The 27376-nt window shown below is 40.4% G+C and overlaps 2 protein-coding genes across 2 annotated transcripts; both read right to left on the bottom strand.

The window, feature by feature from the left end:
* Positions 1-255: 255 nt before the first annotated feature.
* cel.2 (carboxyl ester lipase, tandem duplicate 2) lies at positions 256-8718 on the bottom strand. Its single transcript, XM_058616571.1, has 11 exons — positions 7357-8718; positions 7132-7279; positions 6429-6548; positions 5957-6154; positions 5473-5603; positions 4087-4194; positions 3851-3965; positions 2506-2692; positions 2215-2418; positions 572-781; positions 256-487 (listed from the first exon to the last, which is right to left on the bottom strand). Exons 1-11 carry the CDS (start codon positions 7423-7425, stop codon positions 301-303), a joined length of 1677 nt encoding a protein of 558 aa, XP_058472554.1. The 5' UTR covers positions 7426-8718; the 3' UTR covers positions 256-300.
* Positions 8719-9279: 561 nt separating this feature from the next.
* On the bottom strand, positions 9280-17893 carry gtf3c5 (general transcription factor IIIC, polypeptide 5). Its single transcript, XM_058616525.1, has 11 exons — positions 17515-17893; positions 16131-16329; positions 15141-15336; positions 14325-14508; positions 14139-14243; positions 13283-13397; positions 12307-12387; positions 11083-11171; positions 10875-10957; positions 10188-10330; positions 9280-9562 (listed from the first exon to the last, which is right to left on the bottom strand). The coding sequence occupies exons 1-11, from the start codon at positions 17719-17721 to the stop codon at positions 9363-9365; spliced, it is 1602 nt and encodes a 533-aa protein (XP_058472508.1). The 5' UTR covers positions 17722-17893; the 3' UTR covers positions 9280-9362.
* Positions 17894-27376: the final 9483 nt, after the last annotated feature.

The following is a 27376-nucleotide window of genomic DNA, read 5'->3' as shown; positions in this document are numbered from 1 at the left end:
AACATGTCAAACACAACATGTTGTTTCCTAAATGAACGAACTTGACATATTTTTGATTGTAAATATTTGTAAATCCAGGCTAAAAACGTTAAAATTCTCAATTTAATCTGACTTGAAATATTCACATCTACCATTAATACTTTTCTATTTTCAAGTAAGTAAATAAAGTAAAAAATATAAACTCAAAACTGACTGTGAATTACTTTTTTTACAGTAAATTTCCATGGGAAACAGGAAACAAAATGCAGCTTTTTTTCGACTCATCAGTTGTTTGCATTTATTGTAGTTATTGCAGTGTGATTACTCTGAGATGACGGGGTTCAGGTTCGGCAGGACGCTGGTCCAGAAATTAACGTAACGCAGTCTCATCTTCTGTCCCACAGCGTTGTTGTTGTTCATTTTCGCGTGGATGTCCACAAACTTATGTCCGGTGCTGGTGAACAGGGGCCAGGTCACAGGCACGTCCAGCCCTCCTCTGTTAGGATCTCTGTGGACAGAAGACAAAAAGGTGGGACAGGCGTGAGTTCACTTCCTTTGAGTCACGTTTCATGTGTCGGCACAGTTATTTTACCCAGTTTTGGCAAAGTTGGTCCAGTAGGCGATCATGTAGCCGGAGACGTCGCGGTGGCGAGGCCAGTATCCCAGCGGCGTGCTGAACGGTTTCCCAAACACGTACTGTAGGTCGTCGGCGTGATCGGCTCCCATCCAACTGGGGTAGGGTTTGGCGATGCCACCCATGCGGTTGGGCTCGGAGAAGACGTAAGAGTACGTCCTCCCAGAACTTTGGTGAGACGAGGAAAAATGTGACGATCACAAAGAAGGACAGACAAAAGCAGAGCTCTTTGAGGTCTTCGTAAAGGTCTAGTGTGTAACTTTTAGGAGGCAGAAATCAAATATTCTGCTCATAAATGTGTAAACATTTCATGTGAGAGTTAGCGCTGTCAGTTAAACGCGTTATTAACGGTTATTTTTATAGTGAGATTAACGTTCTTTTTGGCCGAGCAAACTTAGTAGTTTTGTTTACTTGCTGTTGCAACAACTAGTAACGTTAGAAAAACTACAACACCACACTGGATCTAACTAGAGCGGAAACACAACAACAGGCACGCTGCACACGCTTGTTTGGGCTAAAGAGTAGTAGCTAACGTTGTGTTTGGAGTGGATGGCGAGCGCTGTGCGCTTCTCCGTCTCCAAGTCATGATGTCTGCAGTGTTACCAACCAAGCTGGCAGACCCCCAAACCGTAGTGAGGAGACCACCGAAGACCGCTAGCTCCTTTAGCTTGGATTAGCACGTTACGGCAACAACACATTAAATTACATACATTTTTATGTGAACTAAAGGTGAGTGCACTGACTTGCATTTTGAAGAGAGGGTTTGTTCAACATCTGATGCAAAACTGACAAAAAGAGGAAGAGGAAACGGCAGAAGAATCTTTCCTGGTATGTGAACGCTGACACCTCCCCTGTTGCAATCTGCAGTCTCACCACTAGATGCCACAATTTCTCACACAGTGGACACAGCATTTTTGTCTCGCGCCCAAACATTAATGCACAGTATTTATTCTTTTTTTTTCTTTCTTTCACCTATGGTCCCAGCTCGCCTCGGTTTAAGTTGGTTTTCCACTACAAAAAAGCATCTACTCAACGTGGGCGGAGTCATCACCGCATGGCTGCATGAAACTTCGGTGACTTGGACACAAACCAGTTACAGTGACTTGTAAATCAGCTGTTTTCAGTGAAAATGAATCATTAGAATCAGTTCATTACAAATATTTGCTCAGTACTTCCTCCACGAGCGGAGCACAGACTCCGTCGCTAAACACACCAGACTCCTCTGTTAAATATTGAGATTTTAGACATTTCCTTTGCTAAATGTTGGCGATTAAACCCACGTTTTTAGGATTGTTAAATCTTTTTAACTGATCTACAGTTCGGCACTGTTCGGCTTGATTCTTGTGTCGGACGTCTCTTTAGCAACGACCCTCTCTGACCAATCAGTGGCCAGCAGTCTGGTGACGTCGTGAAAGATCTGTCGAAGGACTCTTAAAGGCGTACCAGCGCTTCACGGCTCTCAGGGGCCACCAAAGAAAGCTTTGGTCAGATCAAGGGACCGACTTTGTGGGCGCCACGCCAGTGTTAAAGGAACTTTACGAGTTTAATATGTTATTGTTATTACTATACACGACATGTCTTTTGCATGACGCTGTTCTTACTTGGCATTGGAAGCATGAAGGTAGAGAGCAGCCTGTGCAGGAACCAGGAAGATGTAATCTGTTCCAATGGCAACAGCGGTTTTCTTGACGGTCTCTCGGTCTGGGTTTGATGCCCAGTGTGAGGTATATGTGGCGTAGGCATGGTCCAGACCAGCCTTTCCCTTTTCCTTAGTGTATGAAGCCAGAAGCCTCCTCACATCTTCGCTGCAGTGAGGGAAGGAGAAGATTGTAAATACTAAAAGGGACAAACACAGCTGTTCTGTCAGTGGTCCACACTGGATCGGAGCTCACATTGGAGTGTCCACCAGCTGGGAGTTGATTGAGGGAATGTCCACAGCAGTGAAGAGGTGTCCGTCCATGTCGTTAACTCCGATGATGTAGTCGACGTCGGCAGCGTTGTGGAACAGGTTGTGAAGCTGGTCAGGCAGGAAGTCGCCATCGATCACAGGAGACAGGAGCAGGTTTCCTACCACAGGATCTGACAGAGGAACGAGGCAACCACACACTCACTGAGAAACGGGAAGCCATAGATGTTTGAGGACACTCAGGACTGGTTTTTTTTGTTGTGGTTGTATGAGGTACTGCAACAGTTGGTGCTGACTGCACTGTGAGCGCCCCCTGCTGCTGGGAACCAGCATAAGACATGGACACTCACTTAAAGGGGACATATTATGCAAAATCAACTTTTTAACCATTTTAATACTTATATTTGGGACTCTGGGGGCCCTACCAGTCGCCAAAGTGTGGAAAAAGAATTCTCAGTCCTTTTTTCGTGGTCCCCCTTATTGTAAGTATAGGCGATAAAACACGTGATGTTGAATTCCCTGCGCTTATGACAGCAGCATGCGCATTTCACCGCAAATGTTACCAAAGACTTAGGGATAGCAACGCTGATCGCCACCGCTGATTGCCTGTGTCTCATTTGCATGTAAAGAGACCATGCACAAAACAGAGCGTTCTGAAAGGGGCGGGTTTAGCAGGGTTATTGAACTGCTATGGTGTTCCATCCTTATGGTATTTTGACCAAAGCATGTCACAGACATGTTCATTAGGACACCAGGGAACTATTTTAATGGGGGAAATAGGGTATAATATGTCCCCTTTAAGATTCACTCTGTTTAAGACTCAACATGTTCACGTCTTTATCTCACCGTGAGACAGAACTTTCCAACAGGAAATTGAAGTTTGTAAACCACTCACTCTCCCACACCAACCGCCATACAGAAAATCAGTGACTTGAACATCACACACACATACACACACACACAGGAGTTGTTGATCCACTGCTGCCTCCATCATTAAGTTCAAATGGTTTATTTAGTCACTTCCTTTGTTCAGATGGACCTCAGTGACACAAAGTGACCACACGAGGCAGCAGAGGACCAGCAGCTCCTGTGTCCCCGCGAGCTATAATCACAGATTTTCTCTATGGACTTTGGTGTGGGAGAGTGAGTGGTTTACAAACTTCAGTTTTCCTGTTGGAAAAGTGGGATAAAGACGTGAACATGGTCTTAAAGATATCGTAGACTTACACTGATTTTATTAACTGAGTCTTTTTTTAAGTCACGAAAACAGCACGTTTAATTAAAAAATGAAAACACAATCTAGGCTCGAGTATGAGGAGAGCAGCACTTACTGTCAGGTGAGCTGGACAGACTGAGAGTGCCGGCCATCGTTAATTGCTCAGGATCAGTCATCTTCAAACAGGCGGCCATGTTGTGGTCTGTGGGGCAGTTGACCTTCAGAGCAACCTGAGGAGAGGAAGCACTTTTACAGTTTCACAGCAACTCGGTTCATTATGAAAGTCCTATTAATTATCCTAACTGCAAGTTTGCAGAGAAATGAAGGAGCAGAGAAGAAACGTGGATTTACCTCCTCAGCAAACCTGCGCGGGTTCTTGTTGATGGCCCATGGGCAAAGTGCGACTCCACTCTGGGAGATAGCTCTCTTCAACAGACCTTTGTTGTAAGGAGTCAGGGTCTGTGGGGGACACATAAAAATACTTGATTTATGACCTTATGACCTTTATTTGAGTTGTAAATCATTGAGATGGAAATCTTTTACACCAGACCAAAACAGCTGGTCATTTACTGTTCAATAACAATAACAAACCACTCAGAAACAACACAGATCATATAATATAATAATATGACAAAAAAACTTAAAGGGGGAAACAAAACTAATTCAATTAAAGCATTTTTCATTCACAACATAGACATTTAAAATGTTCTCACATCAACCTCTCAAATCTTGTGTAAGAAGTAGTGACATCTAGTGGTGGGACAGCATATTGTAACAAACCGAGCACTCGTCCGGTTAGAAAGGATGTCATTCTTTTTTTGTTCATAAGTTTCTGCTTAAAAATAAATACACAATACATTTAAAGACAAGACCATATCGAGATTACAGTTACAAAACTAAACTTTTGAACGTGATTATACACTTACAAAAATATACTTTTTATTCAACATTCTCCGTAAAGCTCTGGCATATATTAGTGCTGTCAGTTAAAAGTGTTATTAACGGCGTTAACCCATCAATTTTTTATCGTGAGATTAACGTTCTTTTTGGACGAGCAAACTTTGTGGTTTTGTTCACATGCTGTTGCAACAACTAGTAACGTTAGAAAAACTACAACACCACACTGGATCTAGCTCGACCACAAACACAACAACAGGCACACTGCACACACTTGTTTGGGCTAAAGAGTAGTAGCTAGTAGTCGCTTCTCCGTCTCCAACGGGCTCTCCGTATCCAACGCAGCCTGGATCATTTGTCCACGCACTCCCCACATCCAAGTCATGATGTCTGCAGTGTTACCAACCAAGCTGGCAGACCCCCGAACCGTAGTGAGGAGACCACCGAAGACCGCTAGCTCCTTAAACTCGGATAAGCTCGTTACGGCAACGACACATTAAACCACTGCACTTTATTCACACACTGCAGGCTGATACACAGCCTCTCTTATTATTGTGCGGCTCTCACAATAAGAGGAATAAGTCACAATATGCAGGTGACAGAGATATTGTCTCATTAAAAAAACATCTGCACAAAGCAAGCAGATCCACTTTACTATGTTGATAAGAGCATTAAAATGAGAAGAAATAATGGGACATTTAGAATAGATACAAATGTGTTATTAATTGCGAGTTAACTATGACATTAATGCGATTAAATATTTTAATCATATGACAGCACCAATATATACAGTATATATGCCAATAAACCACCCTAAAGATCATGCATACGACTTCTCACCTGGAAGCTGACACTAGCGCCACCTGCAGACTCTCCAAAGATGGTGATGTTGTTGGGGTCTCCTCCAAACACGCGGATGTTCCTGTGGACCCAGGCGATGGCGGCTTGTTGGTCCCACAGACCGTAGTTTCCTGAGAAGAAGGTGGAACCGTTTATAGAATAGAATAGAATAGCCTTTATTGTCGTTATTTTGTGGACAACGAAATTTGGGTGCCACTCCCTTGGTGCAAAATACAAATATATAAATAACTATTTTAAAAGAGAAAATAGAAATATTAACAATAAAATAAGAATAAGAAATGTTGTTTACATTTTTTTCAGAAACTATGACTATGTATAAATTAACATAAGATAACAAAATATAGCAGCAAGACCGGTGTAAAAACAGAAAAAAGAAGGCACTTTAAAAGAGAGTTGTGGTTTTGTTATATACGCTTGTATTTAAGGTCAGTGTCCACCGGGCTTTCTTACGAATGTTATTTACCAGGTATCCCAGAGTCTCCAGTGCTCAGGAAGCCCAGTGTTCCCACACGGTATCCCAGGGTAACCACAATAACGTCCCCCCTGTCGGCAACCTCCTGACCACTGTACAGATAGTTGTCCAGGAAGTTAGCACCCATCGAGCCTCCGGCCAAGAAACCTCCTCCGTAGATCCAGACCATGACGGGCAGATTTGTGGACACTGGAGACCAAAGTCAATTCATGACTGTAAAATATCCATGGGTGGAAGACGCAGTAGCACAAAAGACACTTGCCATTATTATAACACAGCACATAAAGACTGGAATTAAAAAAAAAAAAAAAAAAAGTCTCAGTACTGCTCTGAAAAATGTCTCAACCAGAAGAGATGAGTTCAAAATGTAGATGCACAAACGTGGAGAGGAATTTGAAGACAGAGGACACAGATTTAGTCAAACACTGTATGTGTCAGAGTTAGATGTGTAATCATAGTTTACCTGAGCTACCATGAGGAACCCAGACGTTGAGATAAAGACAGTCCTCACTTCCTCTGTGGCCCGTCATGGGAAGGTTCACCTGAAGACATCTGCTCCTGAATTCAGTGGCCTTCAGGACTCCTGATGAGAAGAACATTCATGTCTAAACGACACACACAGTACCTTTCACGTTTATGATCTTATAACAAAATGGACAGATTTGCCTGGATAAACAAAGGCTGCTGGAATTAGTTCTTGAGCAGCATCATTGTAGAGAATATGGGATCCAGCGGGTAGAGGTTTCAGGGATCTACACTGTAAAATATGATCACGCCCAGGTTAAGTTAAGTGAAATTTCATATTTAAAACGTACGTATTCAAGAGTTAAACACTGAGAATGTGAGAATACAAAGTGTATCTGCTGTTTCACTGTACTTAACTGAATACTTTATCAATACCCCAGAGGAAATTAGGTCAGAGAAGAAAGATGAGAGGTGAAAGGTGAGAAAAATAACGACAAAAATAAACACGTAAAGTTAGAATTTACAGAAAACTTTACTTAAAATGTCAGTTATAAATGTAATTGAAATGATCCTCATTGTGATTTCAAAGTGTTTGCTTGACTGACGAAGACATAAAGGGTTAAGTTGCATGTGTTGGTACAAGATGTTTGAACTTTGATTCTGAAGTTGAACCACTTTGACGTTGGTCAGAGTGAACGCACCGTCCCAGCCAGGGTGACGCGTTGGTTTCTCAAACCTCCCGGGGATGTCTGCGAAGGGAATCCCTCTGAACACGTCCATGTGGCGGCGGAAACCAAGGCGGATGTTGTCGCCCTGCACCATGCCTCCCTCTGTGTACACCACCCCGAGCTGCACAAGACCAAGCACACCAGTGTTTGCATGAGTGAATTCAGGCGTGATTTCTTAAATCACCAGCACAGACTCACCGAGGTCCCACAGACCGACTCCAGGAACACAGCAGCCGCAGCTACCAAACTCAACAGCATCGCCATCATCAACGTCTTCAAGTTTGAGAACCAGGTTGATCTGAGCTTTATAAAGACCACCACCTCCTCTGAACATGTGACCAGTGGGCAGTGGCTGGACCGGCTGTTTCCTCACCGTTTACATAGCATATCACGCCAAACTTCACCTTCACGCGTAAACGAGAGTAACCCCAACCCTGAACACGTGTTTTAGATCAGCGGTTCCCAAAGACTGGGCCGGGGACCTACACATGGGTCGAAAAGATTTTTTGGGGGGGTCCGCAAAACAAGTTTGCTGAATTTTCCCAACATTTTAGTTAAGAATTGTGTGTAAATCTTTTATAAATAACAAGTAAGATCTCTTACAGTTTATCCATTGCACACAAAGTACTGATCCATTTTTATCTGTGGACATGTTGCTGCGCTATTTATGTGTGCAAAATACCACATACAGCGGTTTTGGTGCTGGTATTGCAGCTCCTCACTGAAGCTCTGGTCAGTTTTTACAGATGAACTCATGTTGTCATGTTAACCAGACACAGACACTCTGTCCTCTCCGCTCACCATGTAGACGAGCAGCAGCAGTGTTTCATAACCAGATGGACCGGCTCTCAAACATGTTTGGCGTCAGATAAGATAAAAGTATCAGAACGAGACGGTGAGATGATCCAGACTGAAGCAGTTGCTGTTTGTGGAGTGAAAATAAGGTGATACCACGAAATCTGTTCTTTTTTCTTTTGCTAAATTCCATTTTATTTATCTATTTTAAGTTCTTTAAATGGTGTTTTATCTGATTTAACTTTATCAGCTCCTATTGCAGGCTGTTTGAGATATTTTTGAATTTCATAACCATTTACATTGACGTATTTGTGAAGCATTGATGCCAAGCAAACTTGGCCGGAATTATCTTTATAAAACAAGAACATTTATTATATTAAAGAATATTTTAGTAGGGATGATTTTGCAGTGCTGAATCTGTTCATTGGCCACACGGTTGGTGCAGAGGTTAGCACTCTTGCCTTTGCAGCAAGGAGACCCGGGTTTGAGCCCCAGTTGGAACAAGGGTTGGAACCTTTGCATGTTCTCCCCGTGTGTGCATGGGTTCTCTCCGGGTTCTCCAGCAGTCCCAAAACATGCAAAATGGGGATTAGTTAAATTGGACACTATCGCCCTATGTCAGCTGAAACTGACACAGCACCTCCCGCAACTCCCTCCTGGTGGAGGGTAAAGCAGTAGAAAATGGATGGATGAAATTTGTTCATCTTTGATAGGATTGGAGTTTTGGCTTTTCTGCCACTGTAACGTCAAACCAAAAGGGTCACATGAGGGCGACGTTTAGCTAAATATAAGATTTAACAAATTCAGTTAAATGTACAATAAAACCAAGGACATGGCCATCAAACGAAAAACTCCAGACACTTCTGCCGTGGAGAGTCTGCTTGCACTGTATGGACAGTGGTGGATAACAATTGAATATAAACATACATACTGTACATACATACATACATGCCCTGCTCCACACTCCTACTCTGGCTGGTCAGCTGCTGCTGTGGACAAAAGAAAAATCAAAAATTAAAGTATATTTGTCTATCAACCAAACATTTGAAGTAAAAGTCAAAGCATATGTACACTTAATACCTCAGTGTGTTTGGTCCAACATGTGTCTTGAACAAGGTCTCCATGACTTTGACTTTTCACCACCAAGTGAACGTCAGTAGCAGTTGTAATGAAATTCCCTTCAAGTATATCACACATTTTAGACGTACACTATCGTCTGATATGACAAGAGAGACGCGAGGTCACATTCACCTTTTCGACCGTCTGACGCTGTCAGAGCGCATATTTAACTTGAATAAAGAGACACAAACATGTAGAAAAGCCACATACTGTATATCTAAGATTTAATTCACATTTTACCAAAACAAATACAATAATATTAACAGTCAAGTCATCAGAACAGTCCTTTGTTAAATATAATCCAGGATTTCTGTCTCCATCTCATTTTCACTTCCCTCCGATGGCTGAAAATCTTCATCGTCATCATCATTGTCTTCATTCTCCTCCTCCACCTCCACCTCCTCCTCCTCCCCCTCATTATCCACAACTCCCTGTGTGGATTTTAAACTTGTGCGTTTGCGTGTGCTTCTCCTCGGGACTACTGGCACCACTGAGGGACAAAAATATCTTCAGATAACATAACAAGAGCTTGGCCATGTCGTGTCTTTCTACCAGTGTAGAGAAGTAGGTTTTTTCAACGTGTGAATATGATTTTCTGTCATTTCTTAAACCTACAATATCTTAAACATATCATTTGCCATTTTATCTCACGGTCACACAGCCTTTTTCGTTGTGAAAACTGGATTCCGTCTCTCCCACACCAATCCCCACAGATAAAATCAGTGATTTTAGCTGCGGGGACACAGGAGCTGCTGGTCCTCTGCTGCCTCGTGTGGTCACTTTATGTCACTGAGGTCAATCTGAACAAAAGGATTGCAAACACTGAAGTGACAAAATAAGACATTTGAACTTAGTGATGGAGGCAGCAGTGGATCAACAATTCTTGTGGGTGTGATGTTAATATCACTGTGGACTTTGGTGTGGGAGAGTGAGTGGTTTACAAACTTCAGTTACTCGTTGGAAAAGTCTGTCTCACAGTGAGATGAAGACGTTGAACATATTTTTTAGTATAGATTTTGGGACTCGAGCCTCCAGCAGTACTAGGTACGAGCGGCAGGTGGCGCCACTGCTCGTGCCGCTGCTGCTACTAACAGCACTGCCTCTGCATGTCTCACCTGGTCTCTGCGCGCGGATGATTGTCTTAATCATGGATGACATCATGTCCCTCAGTTTGTCCGTGGTGCCGAAAGCACACCAACCGTCCCGCTCGTAACACACCTGCTCGTCCTCACTTTTTATCTCAATCGCCTGTTTGATACTGGAAACACACAAATACAATAATACAATACTTCTGTATTGGAATGATTAGACCTTGGTGGGGATCTGAATCCAGAATACACAATTTAGGGGACCTAGCAGACATTTGTGCTCTCTCAGGACTTTCTTTGGTGACTAAATGAGTAACTGTATTCATTATAATTAATAGTTAATTATGAAGTACAGATATACTTTCACTTTAATAATCCCTGAAGATAAATTTATAAGATAATTGGCGAGCCACAAAGTAACTCCAGCTAAACCTGGCTTTAAAAGCTGCAACATCTTATGTTAATACATTTAAAATACAGTTTCAAGCATATTTAGATGCTAATACTTGATTGATGATCTGATACCATTTCTCACAGTGGACGAAAAATCTTAAAATGACTGCTCCTCAAGTCCCTTATTTTGACATTACTAAAATTAACTGGTTAAATCATAATCTAAAAACTTAAAAAACATAAAACCTGGGTTTTAAAAAAGGAGCCGTTAGGGATCGACATGACCAAACAGAAGGACAGAAATGGTGTCAGACTCCGTACCTGTCCACATGCAGATCACAGAGCTGGTAAAACATCTGTCTGTGAGGAGGCAACATTCCCTCTTTGAAGATGTATGCCGACTCCTGAGGGGACGACACACACACAAACACACACACACACAAACAAACACACACACACGGCAGTATCAGCAACACAAGCTTCAAACCACGACGCCTGTCTGTCTCTCTGAAGCTGGACCTTCACTCACCTTCAGCTGGAACGTGTGTGGAGCCGTTTCTCGACTGGTACTCGCTCCTTCCTGACCTGGAAGGTCCATCACGCTGGCTGCCTGAGGACCTGGAAATCACACGGCAACAAAAGCTTTAATTATAACTCTATGAACGTTGTCTGTATAGCTTTCTCTCCCTCTGTTCCTCACTCACTCACTCACTGATTGAGTTGATCATACGTTGGAAGCTTGTTTGGTTGTTTATGGAAGTTTAGGAAAACGATTGTTCTCAAATGATCTCCAAATTATTTGCACAATTAACGGATGAGTTCTTTGTTATAAATAAGTGGTTTAAGTTTTCCAAAATTCTTCTGATAAAAAAGTGCCAATGTGTGACTTTTAACTTTAAATTTCTCTACAATTGTACAGTAAAAATGTCTGATTTCAAGTAGAGCTGAAACGTTTAATCGATTATTAAATTAATTAACAACTATTTTGATAATAGATTCATCGGTTTGAAGCTTTTTTCATGATGAAACAAGATTTCTGATTGTTTAAGCTTCTTAAATGTTTCTTTGCTCTAATAGTAAATTTTTTTGTTTGTGTTTTTTGTTTGTGGACAAAACAAGACATTTGAGAACATCATAATTTCCAGGTTAGACGAACACCGATCAACATTTTTTCAGGTTTTCTGATATTTTATGGACCAAACGATTAATCGAGAAAATAGTCGTCATATAAATCGATAATGAAAATAATCGTTATTTGCAGCTTTACTTTCAAGTATGATAGTCATAGATGTCTTACATAAAGCCTAATCAGTCAAATTTGGGTTTTATTCCATCTTAAATTTGAGAATAAGAATAAATGTCTTTAAGAAGCTTCTTGCAGCTGTTGTGTATGTTGAAGAGAACACACACCTTGCTCATGTTGTTTTTTATGGAGGACGGAAATAATACCGTTTAATAAATAGATAAATACGATGGGCGAGTTAACAGATAAAATAAATAAATGATGCACTGCAACACAGGACCATGAAATAATTAATTAAATAGTGAAATAATGACCTTGTATTAAATTAACTTTTAATTATTTATTTATTTATTTATTTATCTAATTCATTAATGACACATTTAAGTAATTATGTAATAGTGTTTATTTATTTAATAAATTAATTAATTACAGATTTATGTAATTATTTCATGGAGTATTTATTTATTTAGTTTTGGCACTTTGCGTCCTCCATAGTTTTCTGCCACTCACCTGTCTTGTTGACTGTGATGGGCAGACTGTAGTCGAGTGTACTCCTCTTGGCTTTGACTGGCAGCTCAGATGGTGAATAACCTGCATGAGGAAGCAGCCATGCGTAAAATAAAATGTCAAAAAATGTTCTTTTCAAATAGGGGTGCAACGGATCAAAAAACTCACGGATCGGATCGTTCCGCGGATCAGAGTCACGGATCAGATCATTTTTCGGATCAGCAAAAAAAGTCTGGCACAATATTTTCACTGAACTGGGTGCACGACAGCGCACCGTCGTAACGTGGCTCAAGCACTTTCAGCATGTGTTTAAAGCCCTCGTTTTGCACAACCGAATATGGCCTCATGTCTGCACATATAAACACACTGATAGGGTTTGTGATGTCTGATTGTGCAGCAAGGGGCTGCTTAAATGCCGCGGTGATAAGCGGTTGTTGAGCAGCCTTTGTTTTCACTCCTGTCAGTGAAACACCGGGATGATGTCGCTTCAAATGCGTGGCCAATGCTTGATGTGTTTCCACTGTCATATGACTTTCTTGTGCTACAGTGCCGACACACCGTCACGGTTTTATCCACTAACCGCTTTCCTTCGTCATTATATTTGACAGGGAAGCCAAAATGCTCCCATACAGGGGATTTAAATGACACGGGGCGTTCAAGCTCCTCCGTTCCTCCGCTCGCCATGACCACGCTGTGTGTGCGCACAACTTTTTTATTTTTTCATAAATCAATCCGCGGATCACGTGTGTGCCGAACCGAAGATATTGATCCGAACGGATCACGGATCAATGATGATCCGTTGCACCACTATTTTCAAATGTACAGTATTCAGTTTTAATGACTTCCTTGTGATATGAAGCAAAGATGTAACTGAACAGGCTTAAATGTAACCTGCTGTTAAAAACCTGCACAAACCCTGTTCCCCCCCCCGCTAAATTCACCCTAATGTTTTGCATGGGTTCAGGTCTCGGGCTCGTACCGTGTTTGGTGCTGAAGCGGATCCTGAAGTCCAGCATCTGGTATTTCTTGGACCCTCTGTCTTTTCGGGGGTCGTAGCCCAGCTTCACCCACAGACTTCTCCACGGTCCCGTCACCTGCCACATGATGTTTAACTCAGGTTTAGGGAAAGTGAAGAGTCCCAGTTATTCAGGTGATTACATCCTCGCATGTGTAGATAGAGGTGAGTGGACTTAGCAGATGGACGTTTTGCAAGTTTGATTTCTGTCAAATCGAAGTCCTCAGAATTAGCTGTGACTATGTCGCCCCCTAGCTGCAGAACCGTGTAACAACAACAGGGTTCCTACAGTTAAAAGCAAGTTCTATTTAAGACTTTTAAGACTTTTTCCCACTTGGAGCGAAATTTAAGACCAATTTTACAGTAAACAAAAACACATTAGTTAGGGACAACTTTTCCCAAATGTTTATTTCATGCCTTTTAAGACTTTTTAAGTCGGGAAGATTAATCCTAATCTTGTCCAGACTGACCTAAACAAATTAGAAGTTGACCTCAATAAGAAACGGCTGTTTAAAGTAAAATGGCCTCCTTCCTGTTGGGTTTAGGTGAGAATTCGGGGAGGAAAATACTGGGAATATTCAAAGTTGGAAGGTTTCCATTGGAATTAAAGGGAGTGAAGTGGACATTTTTTTAATTGAATTTCCCAAATTCCCAAACAGCTCTATGTTTTAACTTCAGGTTTTGCCAAAATTAAAGTGTTTTATTTACTTTTTTACTACATTTTAGTCCCACTGCAATATTGTTCTTCTAAATTCTGTTATTTATAACGTGTCGACAGTTAGTTATACTGCGGCTGTTGACCTTTGACCCCTCAGCTCACCATGTAGTAGGCAAAAACGGGCAGCAGCAGTTTGAGTTTCTCGGGGTGGATGTTGATGCTGGCCCTCACCGCGTTCCGGGACCAGATGGGCCGACTCTCAAACATCTAGACACAAAAGTTTGGTTTCAGATAAGACACAGAGTCAGTGTGAGGTTACATAGCAAGCACACACACAGACACACAAACCTTTCTCATCTGTTCCTCTGCCTCTTTGTCCGAGTCCTTCACTCTGATTCGTGTCCAGTTGAGCTTGGCTGCCTCCAGACACTCCGACGGCACGGTGGCGTCGGTGAAGCTGACAAAAATGGCGTTGTTGGGTCGACGAGTGCGATTCTGACTGATGAAGTTGTTCTTTTTGATGGCCGAAAGACTACAGACAACAGAGTGAAGAGGAAACAGAACTATTATTTTCTCCATAAGCTGCATCATTGTTGTTGTCACAGTAAAGAATATAGAGTTTCTATAAAAATATCTGGAAAAATAAACGGGATTAGCTCATCTCAATGGCTGCAGTTTTTCTATGTTTGGTTGTGAGTAAAATCCTCAATTCATCAGTTATTAAAATAGGACTGTAACTAACGACTATTTTCACAATTATTCGACATGTTTTTTGGTTCATAAAATGTCATAAACTGTAGATCAGTGTTTGTCAAACCTGGAAATGATGAGGTTCTCAAATGTCTTGTTTTTGTCCACAGATCAAAATGTTTTTATGGAGCAAAGAAACCAAAATATATTCACATTTAAGCTGAAGAATCTGAAAAATCGTTTTAATTCTTTTTAAAAAAGAAAGAAAAAAAACTCCAACCAATTTAATCGATTACCATATTTGATGAGTCATTCATTAATCTAGTAATCGTTGCAATCGCTTATTTACAAAACACAGTTCTTTGGTTTCAGCTTCTGGTTTGTGAAACATTTCCCAAAGGGAACATCAAAACAAGGTCAAAGGGCACAGGAAGCTAAGTCAACCTGAAAATGGTAGTTCTCCCACAGACTGACCTTTGGAGGACGTCAGGTCGGTATAAATAATCCACGGGAGTGTCGAGGCGAGAGAAGATGGCTGGTGGTAGAAAGTGAGGCATGGGCTGATCAAAGAACTCCTGGTTCTCTGACTTGCGAAGGATGATCTTGTCGTACAGAGACGAGTGTTTCCCTGCGTCTGAATGAACAGCCAGGTACTGGAAGTCTGCCATTCCTGAAACACACACCACACAACGGCATCAGGAACCTGGGAACTACATGCATGGATTAGTAGGTAGGTTAAATTGGTAGAATATGTTGGTATGGTCAGTAGGGGGGTAGGTGGTAAGACCAGTACAGTAGGTTAGTGGGTAGGTAAAGTCAGTAGGTAACTTGGTAGATAAGGTCAGAAGGTTAGGTTAGTGAGTAGGTAGGTTGGTAGGTAAAGTCAGTAGGTAGCTAGGTAGATAGTAAGGTCAGTAGTGTAGGTTAGTGAATAGGTCGGTGGGTAGGTTAAGTCAGTAGGTAACTAGGTAGATAAGGTCAGAAGGTTAGGTTAGTGAGTAGGTAGGTTGGTAGGTAAAGTTAGTAGGTAGCTAGGTAGATATGACCAGTAGGGTAGGTAGGTGAGTAGGTAGGTCAATAGGTAAGAACTAGGGAGATACGGTCGGTAGTGTGGGTAGATATAAGAAATAGAAGATATGAGACAAAAACAAACATATATTGTACATGTTAAGAAAAATGAAATACAAAATATGTCGAAAATGTAAACAGCTATACAAGAGGAAGAACATATTACATTAAAATATAAAATATTACAACAATGTGCAAAAGGTAATGTCATACACCACAGCTATACAAGGAATTAAAACATCTTAAATGCAACCATATGAACAATATTAACATTGAATACTGTATAAAGTGCAAGTGTGCAGTTTTGGGCAAAGTTATTAAGGTGCAGGTTTTTTTTGCAGTTGATAGGGGACAATGTTTTTGTGTCATATACAGGGGTTCATAGAGAGGACAAACCTTGGAATTTATATGTTGTTGCTATGACTCCCATCACATCCATGTGCACCTCAACATCCTTGGGGTCTTTCTTCCGCACGCGACGTCTCACTTTGAGGAGGAGGTTACTGGACGGGAAGCGGTTTCCACACAGAGGGTGACAGAACGGGTCCTGAGGACGGAAACGCAGCTCCAGTCGTCTGTTGGGGTGAGCGAAGGTCTGTGGATTCAACACAAAAACACAGCAGTTATCACTTCATCAGGAAATAATCCAAATCAAAACAGGACTGAGTGCAATATACAAATCCAAAAGACACTGCAGTTATTTCATTGAGACATCACTTATGTATTCTTGCTCTTTTAATGATAAAACTTCTCAAAACTTTGAAAACAAAACCTCGGTTTCACTGCTAACATAGACTTAATCTCCATTTGTCGAGGTTTGTGTCGACGTCTTTTGCGTTGTGTTGGTTTTGCAATGACGATAAATTCCCATTATATTGTGCAGCCCAATAAGTAAATAAGTAAAAATCAGTCGTAGTGATTATTAAAAAATGTCAAAAAACACCCGAATAATTGTTCGAGAATAGGGTCAACAAACGTATAGCCTATAGTTTCTTAAGCAAATGAATACTGGGCCAAACAGCCTATCTTCATCAAGCAAAACCTTTTTTCTACAAAGCTTTTTTCTTCTAATATAAACTATTTAACATTCTACAAAAATGGCAAATTTAAGAGACATTTTGGTTTAAAAAAGGAACAGAATGTTACTGGTGTCTGCTCTTTGACTCATCTATTTTCAGAATAAAGGCTCGTAATTCTGCATGACTTTTTCATTTCTGTGAAAAAATTTTTTTTAAAAAAATCACATTTTGGCCGCACAATTCAAATAACTCATAAACATGTTGTAATAATAATAATAATAATGACAATAATAATAATAGAGCAAAACACATTTATATAAAACAATTGGAGGGTTGAGGTTTTATCAGACTCTTAATCACTACTTTTTATCAGGTTTTATTGTGGTTTATTGTTTGGATGTTACTTTTATCCATGTTGTATGTCTTTCAATTTACTTTGTTTGCTTTACATGTATTTTAATGGCTCGTGGGAGCGTTAGGTCTTTTATTTAATATTTGTATAATAATTTGGTCCACTGTGGTTGTTTTAAAGTGCTTTACAAATAAAGTTGAATTGGACAATAATAGAAAAAGCAGTTTTGTTTTATTAACTCATAACATTTCCTACGATTATTTGAGGCCAAAATAGGTGTAGTTTATTCATTCCCTTCGCCCCACCTGCAGTCCCTCCAGTGCACAGCAGGGGGCGTCGGTCGAAAGCTACCACCATAGCCGTTAGCTACATTCGTGTCCCGGCGGACTTTTAACCCGTGTTTACTCACTTTAGACACCACTTTTTCTCCACCGAGAGTCTCCAGCATGTTGGTGGTGCTGTTCACCACCGCAGGATACTCCACACACACCAGCCTGTTGTCAGACAACTCTACCGTGGACGAAGCTCCGGGAACGTCCTCGTCTCCAGGCGGACAGGAAACAGCAGTGAGCTCCTTCAGAATGAAGTTCAGCCGCGGCTTGTTACACTCCTCCATTCTGGCTCCAGATTAAACGAGACACCGGGGTATATCAGGGTTTTTAATCCGAGAGTGTTTTTAATCCAACTAACACCCGAAGGCGTGAAGAAAAGCCCGCCAAAACATCCACCGTCTAATGTGTACACAGACACTGCGACGGCAGCGCGAGCGTGTGTCCGTGTACAAAATAAGTGCGGGTGGAAACGCGTGTCAAGCACGAATAACGTTCCGCGAGAACAGAAAAAAACACTTAATTTTGAAAAACTGAAATAGTGACAATTAATAATTTTTTCACGCACTGGTTTGGATAGTTTTTAATTTTTTGATAGGTAAATTGTACCTGTCAAACATTTTAATGCCAAATACCAGCTGAGAAAATATTGATCTCTCTCAGTAAAACGTTAAAATACAGTGGTGTAAATAGAGCGAGCAAAGGCAAGAGGTAGATTTAGGTAGATCAGGAGCAAGAGACTCTAATTATGATTACATACTTCATTATTTTATCTATTATAATATCATAATCATGGCAGGAAAGTAAAAAGATTTTGTGTGATCCCGTAATGTCATGAAAATATGAGTTACAAAGAAAGCTATAGTTATTTATTTTTATTTATTGATATCTCTTGGTTAAATTTTTTTTTCTTTTCTACTTAACGATGACAGTGAAGTGTCTAACTTCAAAACTTGTGCAACCATATTGAAATGGGAAATATATTTTGTTTAACTCTCAAACAAGACATAGAAAATGAAACAAAACATCATCATTAATGTGAATGTTTACATCAGTGCTAATTTCCACCAGTATTATTAGGTTAAATGCTTGCTGTGAATTTTGTGTCACAATAAAAACACATACACATACATATTATTTGAACACAATGAAACTTAAGCTGAAAACAATACAGCCTGTTGCTACTCAGCATCTGGCCACACGAGGGCAGTGTTTAACCAAATGTAATGCAGTCAAGCCTGCAGGAATAATAATTACAAAAAAAATCATGTTTGTTAAAGGTTGCATAAGTGAATTCTCCTGAATTCACTTTCAGGACTTTAATTAGCGATGCGCACAGGTCACTTCCTGGTTTACAATAATCCAGATTATCTCCTGTCGTCTGTCAGACAAAGATGCAGAGACAGTTCGAGTGTCTCACGACCAATTATAGAACTTTGAGGAAGGAACGAAACTAAAACAACAACTAAAGGACAATGCACCCTGGGAGTTTGAATCGATCATTTTACCTCCATTTTAACTCCAAACTGACAGGAAGTGAAGGAGCTGGTTTACACTCCAGCGGAAGTTGTAAGTTTGTGCATGTCGTCATTTGAATCTGAATTGATGTGTTGTTATTAGAGCGTTTGAAGCCGGCTCCAGTGTTGTGAGAGCGAGCTCAGTAAAGAGGATTTGCGTGCTGTCCCTCCCTGGAACTGTCAACACGCGGTCACCCCCTCAGAGCACGGAGACGATTCAACACATGTGTCACCGTGTGTTTACCCAGGAACTTAAGTTGCTATTATAGAGGCAGTTACAGTCTGATGTGACTCTCTGTGTTTACTTTGATTCTAGTTTGCCTTCTTTTCTCATGTCTTGTCAGCGAGCAGCGAAAACCAACACGAGATTTAACAAACGAGCGACGCTCTCATTTTCACCGTGCACTGACTTTTCTGACAGTCGTGTCACTTTATTTTAAAATGAAGAAGACGACGTGGTGTTCTGGTGAAGTGTGGATTATGATGCACTTGAGTTGTGGACAGAATACCAGTCAGTGTGTTGACATTTTCGCGTTACATTTGACATTTGGGAAAATAAAATCCTCAGTTAAACAGCAGCTTGTTTAGCATCACGGCAAATATTGACCAAATTATCAGACTGTCTCTGAATTTTACTTCAACTACAAGGATGAGTTTAGCATAGCTTTGCTTAGTTTAGTTATTGATTAAAACGGCTAATTCTGATATAATATACGATAGTGTTGAAGAGTGTTGAAAGGATGTCACTATCAAGTTATGCAGATGATATTTCAATTTATTTATTTATTTCACATAATTTGGATTCCAGAAAATTAACTGAAACTCATCAGTCTGTCACTGATAAGGATAAATTTAGTTGAACTTTGCTAATTCTTTATAATTATAGGGCGAACCCTGTATGAAGATGAAACCTGAAATAATTTCATTTATATATAAACACACAAGTTCATATTTTCTGGTAACAACCTTTTAAGTCAAGTATTTTAAAGCAAAAAAATTAAAGATTAAAATCTAATGATCATTCATTGTTTATTATTTCACATAATTTGGTTTCCCCAAAAATCTGATTCATGATTTGATGAGAAGGAAAATGTCTGAGTGATTTTACCACAGGTTTTAGTTATGATTATTTATATAGGATTTGTATCTTAATGAAATATTGAAGTCACTGAAGTCCCTGTTTTCCAGGGACTGTCTTCAAATGTCAATGTGCATGTATGCAGATGATAACGCAAAATAATAATAATTTTAATCACTGTTTAGGGATTAGGTAAATTGGACACTCTAAATTGACCATAGGATTGAGTGTGAGAGTGAATGGTTGTTTGTCTCTATGTGTGTGTGGCCCTGCGATGGACTGGCGAACTGTCCAGGGTGTACCCCGCCTATCGCCCCATGTAGCTGAGATTGGCACAGCACCCCCCGCGACCCTCTGGTTGAGGATAAAGCGGTAGATGATGACTGATAATCACTGTTTATTTCTTAATTAATTTATTATTAAAATGGGTTATTAAAAAATATGTATATAAATATACATATATATATATATATATATATATATATATATATATATATATATATGACAGGAAAATGTCTCAGTATGGTGGACATGTTTGTTTGTCTTTGTTAAGCTAACTAGGTTGATGAAGTAAATGTGTGTTAGTTTGAGGCTGTGTCATAATAATAACTCGTCATAAATGAAAGTATGTGATGTAAAAAAAACAACAAAAAAACCATATTGTCAGTTAATTATTCTCTGTCTTTCTCACTCAGTGTTCAGCTTTGACTCCTGAGGGAAATCTCGTCACTTTTCTAGCTGGGTTAGCATCTGTAGCCAGTGTGTGTTATTTGCAGAGCAGGTGTGGCATTCAGTGGATTTTTATTATTTGTCTTATTCCAAACCGTGAGAAGTGCTGATTTTGTTGGCTTTATTTAATTTTCTTGAAGGTGGTTTTCAGATAATCTTTCTTTGTGGGGCCTGTTTTTCCAAAAATAGCATTTTATAAACTATACAGTTTTTGAAACACTTTAGACGCTCATTGAGCCTGCAGGTCATTTCAGCCTCAGGAAAAGGTGTTGTGTTTGTGTGGAGCTGTGTCACAGTTTCACTCATCATCATATCATAAATCATGTGATTTTCCTGCGTCCACAAATTAAAACTAAAACATTTAGATTTAGACTCCTGTACCTATAGCAACGTTAGCGATTATAGCCAGTGTACATTATTAGTCATCATCAGTTTCATTTTTCCTCTGAATCGATTTATTTTGTCAGATTCTTCAATCTTCTGCTCATGTCAGATAAGTAGGTGCATCATCAGCGTAGAGCTTCATCCACACAGTGACAGACAGACAGACAGTGAAAGACAGACAGACAGACAGAGTCAGTGACAGACAGAGTCAGTGACAGACAGGCAGGCAGGCAGGCAGACAGACACAGACAGTGACAGACAGACAGTCAGTGACAGACAGGCAGACAGACAGTGACAGACAGACAGTCAGTGACAGACAGTGACAGACAGACAGTCAGTGACAGTCAGACACAGAAAGACAGACAGACAGTGACAGTCAGACAGACAGTCAGTGACAGGCAGGCAGGCAGACAGTCAGGCAGGCAGACACAGACAGTGACAGACAGACAGACAGACAGTCAGTGACAGGCAGGCAGACAGTGACAGACAGACAGACAGTGACAGACAGACAGTGACAGACAGTCAGACACAGTCAGTGACAGACAGACAGTCAGTCAGTGCAGGTTGTTGTTCTGTGGCGGTGTGAGGAGGCGGGACCAGCAGACACTGACTGACAATCTGTTGTTTGCTGTGGTGAAGATGCTGATGATATTTTTTGCCTTGTCTCTTGTTTCCGCTCATGCAGCTCGTGCAGCTCGTGCAGCTGTGGGCGTGTGATATCGGAGTGAAGGCCGTGTCGGCTCCTCCCTGTGTCTGTGCTGCCTGTTCCGGCCGTTACAGCGTGCGGTCCACATGATAACCTTATCACTCTGCTTCCATCACTGGGTTCACACTGGAAGAGCCTGCTCGCCTCAGATTTCATCCCCACACTCTTCACCCTCACTCATTCACTCACTCACTCACTGCTGTATGTGTACATGCCCGTGTTTGGCTGTGTGATGTCAAAATAGGCCACACCCACAAACCCTGGCCCAAATTTCAAAACGAAAGATGATTACCAGTGATTTCTGCACAGAGAGAGTGTTTGTTTGTTTCTGACTACTGTAGTTTAATCTGAGTACTGTAGTTTAATCTGAGAATTGTAGTTTAATCTGAGTTAATATGAGAACTGTAGTTTAATCTGAGTACTGTAGTATAATATGAGTTAATATGGGTACTGTAGTTAATCCGAGTACTGTAGTTAATCTGAGTTAATCTGAGTCCTGTAGTTTAATCTGAGTCCTGTAGTTAATCTGAGTACTGTAGTTGAATCTGAGTACTGTAGTTTAATCTGAGAATTGTAGTTTAATCTGAGTTAATATGAGAACTGTAGTTTAATCTGAGTACTGTAGTATAATATGAGATAATATGGGTACTGTAGTTAATCCGAGTACTGTAGTTAATCTGAGTTAATCTGAGTCCTGTAGTTTAATCTGAGTCCTGTAGTTAATCTGAGTACTGTAGTTGAATCTGAATCCTGTATAATCTGAGTACTGTAATTTAATCTGAGTCCTGTAGTTAATATGACTCCTGTAGTTAATCTGAGTACTGTAGTTTAATCTGAGTACTATAGTTTAATCTAAATACTGTAGTTAATATGAGTGCTGTAGTTTAATCGGAGTACTGTAGTTTAATCTAAGTACTGAAGTTAATCTGAGTACTGTAGTTTAATCTGAGTACTATAATTTAATCTAAGTACTGTAGTTAATATGAGTGATGTAGTTTAATCTGAGTACTGTAGATAATCTGAGTACTGTAGTTAATTAAATTTAAATTAAAATTTTTGTCATGTAATAAAATGTGTTCAACAAATCCCACCTCCCTCAGGACGGTGTTTTCAGAATCCACACAAAATTGAAAGCACTTTGTACCAAGTTCTAATAAATTGTGACATTTTTAAAATGATGAAACTGGAACATTTCAAATCTGTGACAGCCATACCTTTTAATTTTAATTTAATTTAATTTAATTTAATTTAATTTAATTTAATTTAATTTAATTTAATTTAATTTAATTTAATAAACCTGGAGAGCTTATATCAGTTTTATCACAGGGAATTCAATATGATTTAACTTAAATTAAACTATATGTACATGTATAAAGACACATACATAACATAAATACCAGAATACCAGCACTTCATAGGTGCAGTTTTCTCTCTACACGTCATCACTGCACTTATCCGAAGGAGCAAAGAACCACAGCACAGAGTCAGAGTGACAATCACACGATATCTCTCTCTCACACACACACACGCACGCGCACACACACTCTCACACACTCTCTCACACACACACACACACACACACAGCACCTTCCTGTGTCCACTCTGACAGAGGAAATGTGCTGACAGCTCATGTGTCGCTGTCTCTGCTGTCATCGCAGTGACACGTCGTTCATAACTGACTGTTTTTAATCATGACTTTATGTTGTTGCTGCTTATTTTTTCATATTGGACACTTTATCTCTTCTATTTTGACAGTTTTATGACCTTTTAATGTACGTGAAGCATCGCTCAGCTCCCTTTAAATGCACTATACGAATAAAATGTATTGTTATTATTATTATTATGTTTCTCTTTTAATAAGATGTGTCAACACTAGTGATCTTTACACTACACCAGCAGTGTATATTTACTGTACATTTTCATATTATCATTATTATTATTATTATAATTATTATTATTATTATTATTATAATATCTAGGGCCACACGGTAGCAGCGAGAAGACCCGGGTTCGAGCCCCGGTTGGAACAAGGGCCTTTCTGCATGGAGTTTGCATGTTCTCCCCGTGTGTGTGTGTGTTCTCTCCAGGTTCTCCGGCTTCCTCCCACAGTTCAAAAACACGCAATGTAGGGATTAGGTAAATTGGACACTTTAAATTGACCATAGGAGTGAGTGTGAGAGTGAATGGTTGTTTGTCTCTATCTGTGTGTGGCCCTGCAATGGACTGGCCAACTGTCCAGGGTGTACCCCGCCTATCGCCCGATGTAGCTGAGATTGGCACAGCACGGTTTTTTTTTTAGATTTGGGCTCAGATTTTATGGAACTTCAGCTCAGGTGAAACAGCATGAACACAGAAAGAATCTAAACCATGTAACTGACAAAGTGATTTTTCCTGGGGTGGGCGTGTATGTCCAAAAAGACAAAGAACAGACGAGAAAAACATTGGGTTTCAGTAAATAAGCGCTCAGATTTGTCTGGTGTTTCTTTGATGTGACAGAGGATACAGTCAGGATCTGTGGCTCAGTTTTCCATGAGCGTGTTTCTTCGCAGCCTCAGGCTGAACCTGGGCCCTGCAGCGTTTTCACACAACTGGTCGTGGCTCATTTGCATGGAAGCAATTTGCAAGACAAATTTCAGCTCAGTTACCTGCTGTGTGTGTGTGTGTGTGTGTGTGTGCCTGTGTGTGTGTGTGAGTGAGTGTGTGTGTGTGTGTGTGTGTGTGTGTGTGTGTGAGTGTGTGTGTGTGTGTGTGTGTGTGCCTGTGTGTGTGTGTGAGTGTGTGTGTGTGTGTGTGTGTGAGTGAGTGTGCCTGTGTGTGTGTGTGTCTGTGAGTGTGTGTGTGTGAGAGAGAGAGAGGGAGAGTGTTGCATTTGGATTGCTGTTATGTTGTTTTGACAACAGCTCTAATGTCTGAGTCTTGATTTAGTTTTTTTGTTGACTGATGTTTTGCTGGATCACTGATCACTGACTGAGTTGTTCAGGCAACAACCTGACGACATTGAAGTTAAAGTATATTCAGTGTTTCTGTACAACACATACCTTAAAGAGATAGTACAACTTTGTGTCAATGAGGCATATGTTTTGTTTGCTGGATCTACGATGTGACATATTTAAGCCAGAAAACTCTGCATTTGAAAAGAAAAAGCCACTCAACAAAAGACTTGTGGAATGAAATGTAGGTCAGTTTAAGTGTACAATATTTAAAGAACATGTTTCACGTCTTTCTCTCACTGTGACACAGACTTTTCCAAGGGGAAACAGAAGTTTGTAAACCACTCACTCTCCCACACCAAAGCCCATAGAGAAAATCAGTGATTTTAACATCACACACACAGGAGTTGTTGATCTGCTGCCTCCATCACGAAGCTCAAATGTCTTATTTTGTCACTTCAGTGTTTGAAATACTTTGTTCAGATTGACCTCAGTGACACAAAGTGACCACACGAGGCAGCAGAGGACCAGCAGCTCCTGTGTCCCCGCAGCTTAAATCACTGATTTTCTCTATGGACTTTGGTGTGGGAGAGTGAGTGGTTTACAAAAGTCTGTGAGAGAACAGTGAGATAAAGACGTGATCATGTTGTGTTTCTGATTCTTCTTTCTGTGAAGAAGCTGAACAGTTTTGGTTTCTTTTCTTAAATCTGGTACATTTGCAACTTTCAGGATACAACATCACCTCAAGCAACACACGTATGCAAATGAGCAAAAAAAGGAAAAAAAAAACAAACAAAAAAACAGCAGCAGCAGCAGCCGAGTCATCCATCACTTCTCTGACTCACGTTTGTGTTTGAAAATAAATCCAAAGAATCAAACCCTCCTGCACCTGTTTACCTGGAAGAATGTTACAGGTGAACACTGTTTTTCCTCAGGCTAACACCAACAGCACCTCTGCCCCTCCCCTTCCAGGACCTGTGTCCTGTTTGTTCACCATGAGCCTCATGTCTGTTGGTTATACCTGTGTTTTGATTTGTCTGCCCCCACACACCAGGATGCAGCAGCAGCAGCAGCAGCAGCAGCAGCAGCAGGTCTAACTGTCACTCAGGATCAAAACACAGACCCTGTTGCCACAGTAATATCAACACATTTTGCATAAAGCTCACAGATTTGTTTGCCAGACCGTACATGCACATGTTGCTCTCTCTCTGTCCCTCTGTTCAGACATTGATTTCGGCCTCACATCGGCCTTTTTTCCATACGTAAAAATAAACTCATAATATTAAGATATGTCAAATATTCAAGCTAGAAGGAGGTGGAAAATATCAAAGGAATCAAAGGAAATTATATGATTTGTATAATTGGGCTTTTTTTGGACTTTAAAAACATATTTGAAACATTGTTTCAGACACAAGCTAGAAGACGAGCTCGACATACAAACCTTTACAAAGTCTACATGACAGTCAGTGAAACAGTGTGAGTGAAGAAACATGAAAACATTATCAAATGAACTTGAACTTTTGTATCTTTTATCACAGATAAAGCAGCTCATATTTAATATTTATCACCAACATATAGAAAACTGAGACGGTATATCTGCTAACAAACCTGTACTTTTACTCTCAGACGCTCGAAGTACAAATACTTTGTTACTGTACTTACTGTTATCTGTACTTTACTTTGTTATTTATATTTCTGACAACTTTGACTTTTACTCCATTTCCTAAATAAAATGTCTACTTTTACTCTGATACATTTCCCTTAACCATCTTCGTTACTCGTGACGTAACGCCTGTTTGTCGTCGCTAGTAGGCACCAGCTGTTAGCCGCTAGCTGTTAGCCACAGATTTCGGGCACCGAGTGGACTTAAAACACATCAGCGGCTCGTTGTTTACCGTGTCCGACACCGAGGCTCTGGTCTCCGGGTGTGTGGTCTCCTGTCTCCGGGTTCCTGTTGTACTCTCCGGACGCCGGGTTTCAGAGCGCGAGCTCAGGCAGATAAACCGCAGATTTAGAAGCTACAAACAGACACAGGGAGGTTTAGAGAGAGAGAGTTTGTCACCATTCATTACAGAAGGTTCATTTTAATGTTGTTTAAAGTTGTTCGCCTGTACCTATTATGATGCTTTTATTGTTAAGAAGCCACAATAAATGTCATGTTCAAAATTGTAATTACTCACTTTGTTTAAATACTTTTACTTTTACCTGTAATACTTAAGTACATTTTATATCAGAAAATAACTTTTGATACAATAAATCTCAGGTACTGACGCTGTGAGACGTGACATGTATGATTCCAGAGGTCATCCAGAGAAGCAAGTGGTCAGAAGTCGTGGTGGACATACAGAAATATTAAGATCTCATCGGTAAAATTCTCCATTAATATGACGACTTACAAAATCCACCTGTGTTTCTCCGTATTCTGGATTAGGAAGAAGGAAAAAGAACATCTCCCGCCATGGTCGCCATCGTGGTGCTCGGCACTGCCCCCTAGAGAAAGTATTGTATAAACGTCATCCTGGGCGTTAGAGATTTCTAATTGTCAGTGGTGTGAGAACGTAGTCCGTGTTTCCTTCACCAAACCTTGATGTTGATGTT

Source organism: Solea solea, chromosome 19 (assembly GCF_958295425.1).
Source record: "Solea solea chromosome 19, fSolSol10.1, whole genome shotgun sequence".
Taxonomy (NCBI): Eukaryota; Metazoa; Chordata; class Actinopteri; order Pleuronectiformes; family Soleidae; genus Solea; species Solea solea.
Note: the sequence above shows the minus strand (reverse complement) of the source record. Positions and strands in the feature narration are given on the sequence as shown.

Coding starts and splice junctions, on each gene's coding strand:
- cel.2 (XM_058616571.1), bottom strand. CDS start 7,425: ATGATGGCGATGCTGTTGAGTTTGGTAGCTGCGGCTGCTGTGTTCCTG. Junction 4,195..5,472: donor GCGCTAGTGTCAGCTTCCAG/GTGAGAAGTCGT, acceptor TGTCCCCCACAG/ACCCTGACTCCTTACAACAA. Junction 2,693..3,850: donor TCTGTCCAGCTCACCTGACA/GTAAGTGCTGCT, acceptor TTCCTCTGTCAG/ATCCTGTGGTAGGAAACCTG.
- gtf3c5 (XM_058616525.1), bottom strand. CDS start 17,721: ATGGAGGAGTGTAACAAGCCGCGGCTGAACTTCATTCTGAAGGAGCTC. Junction 12,388..13,282: donor CCGCTTCAGCACCAAACACG/GTACGAGCCCGA, acceptor TTCCTCATGCAG/GTTATTCACCATCTGAGCTG. Junction 11,172..12,306: donor CATCACAGTCAACAAGACAG/GTGAGTGGCAGA, acceptor TGTGATTTCCAG/GTCCTCAGGCAGCCAGCGTG.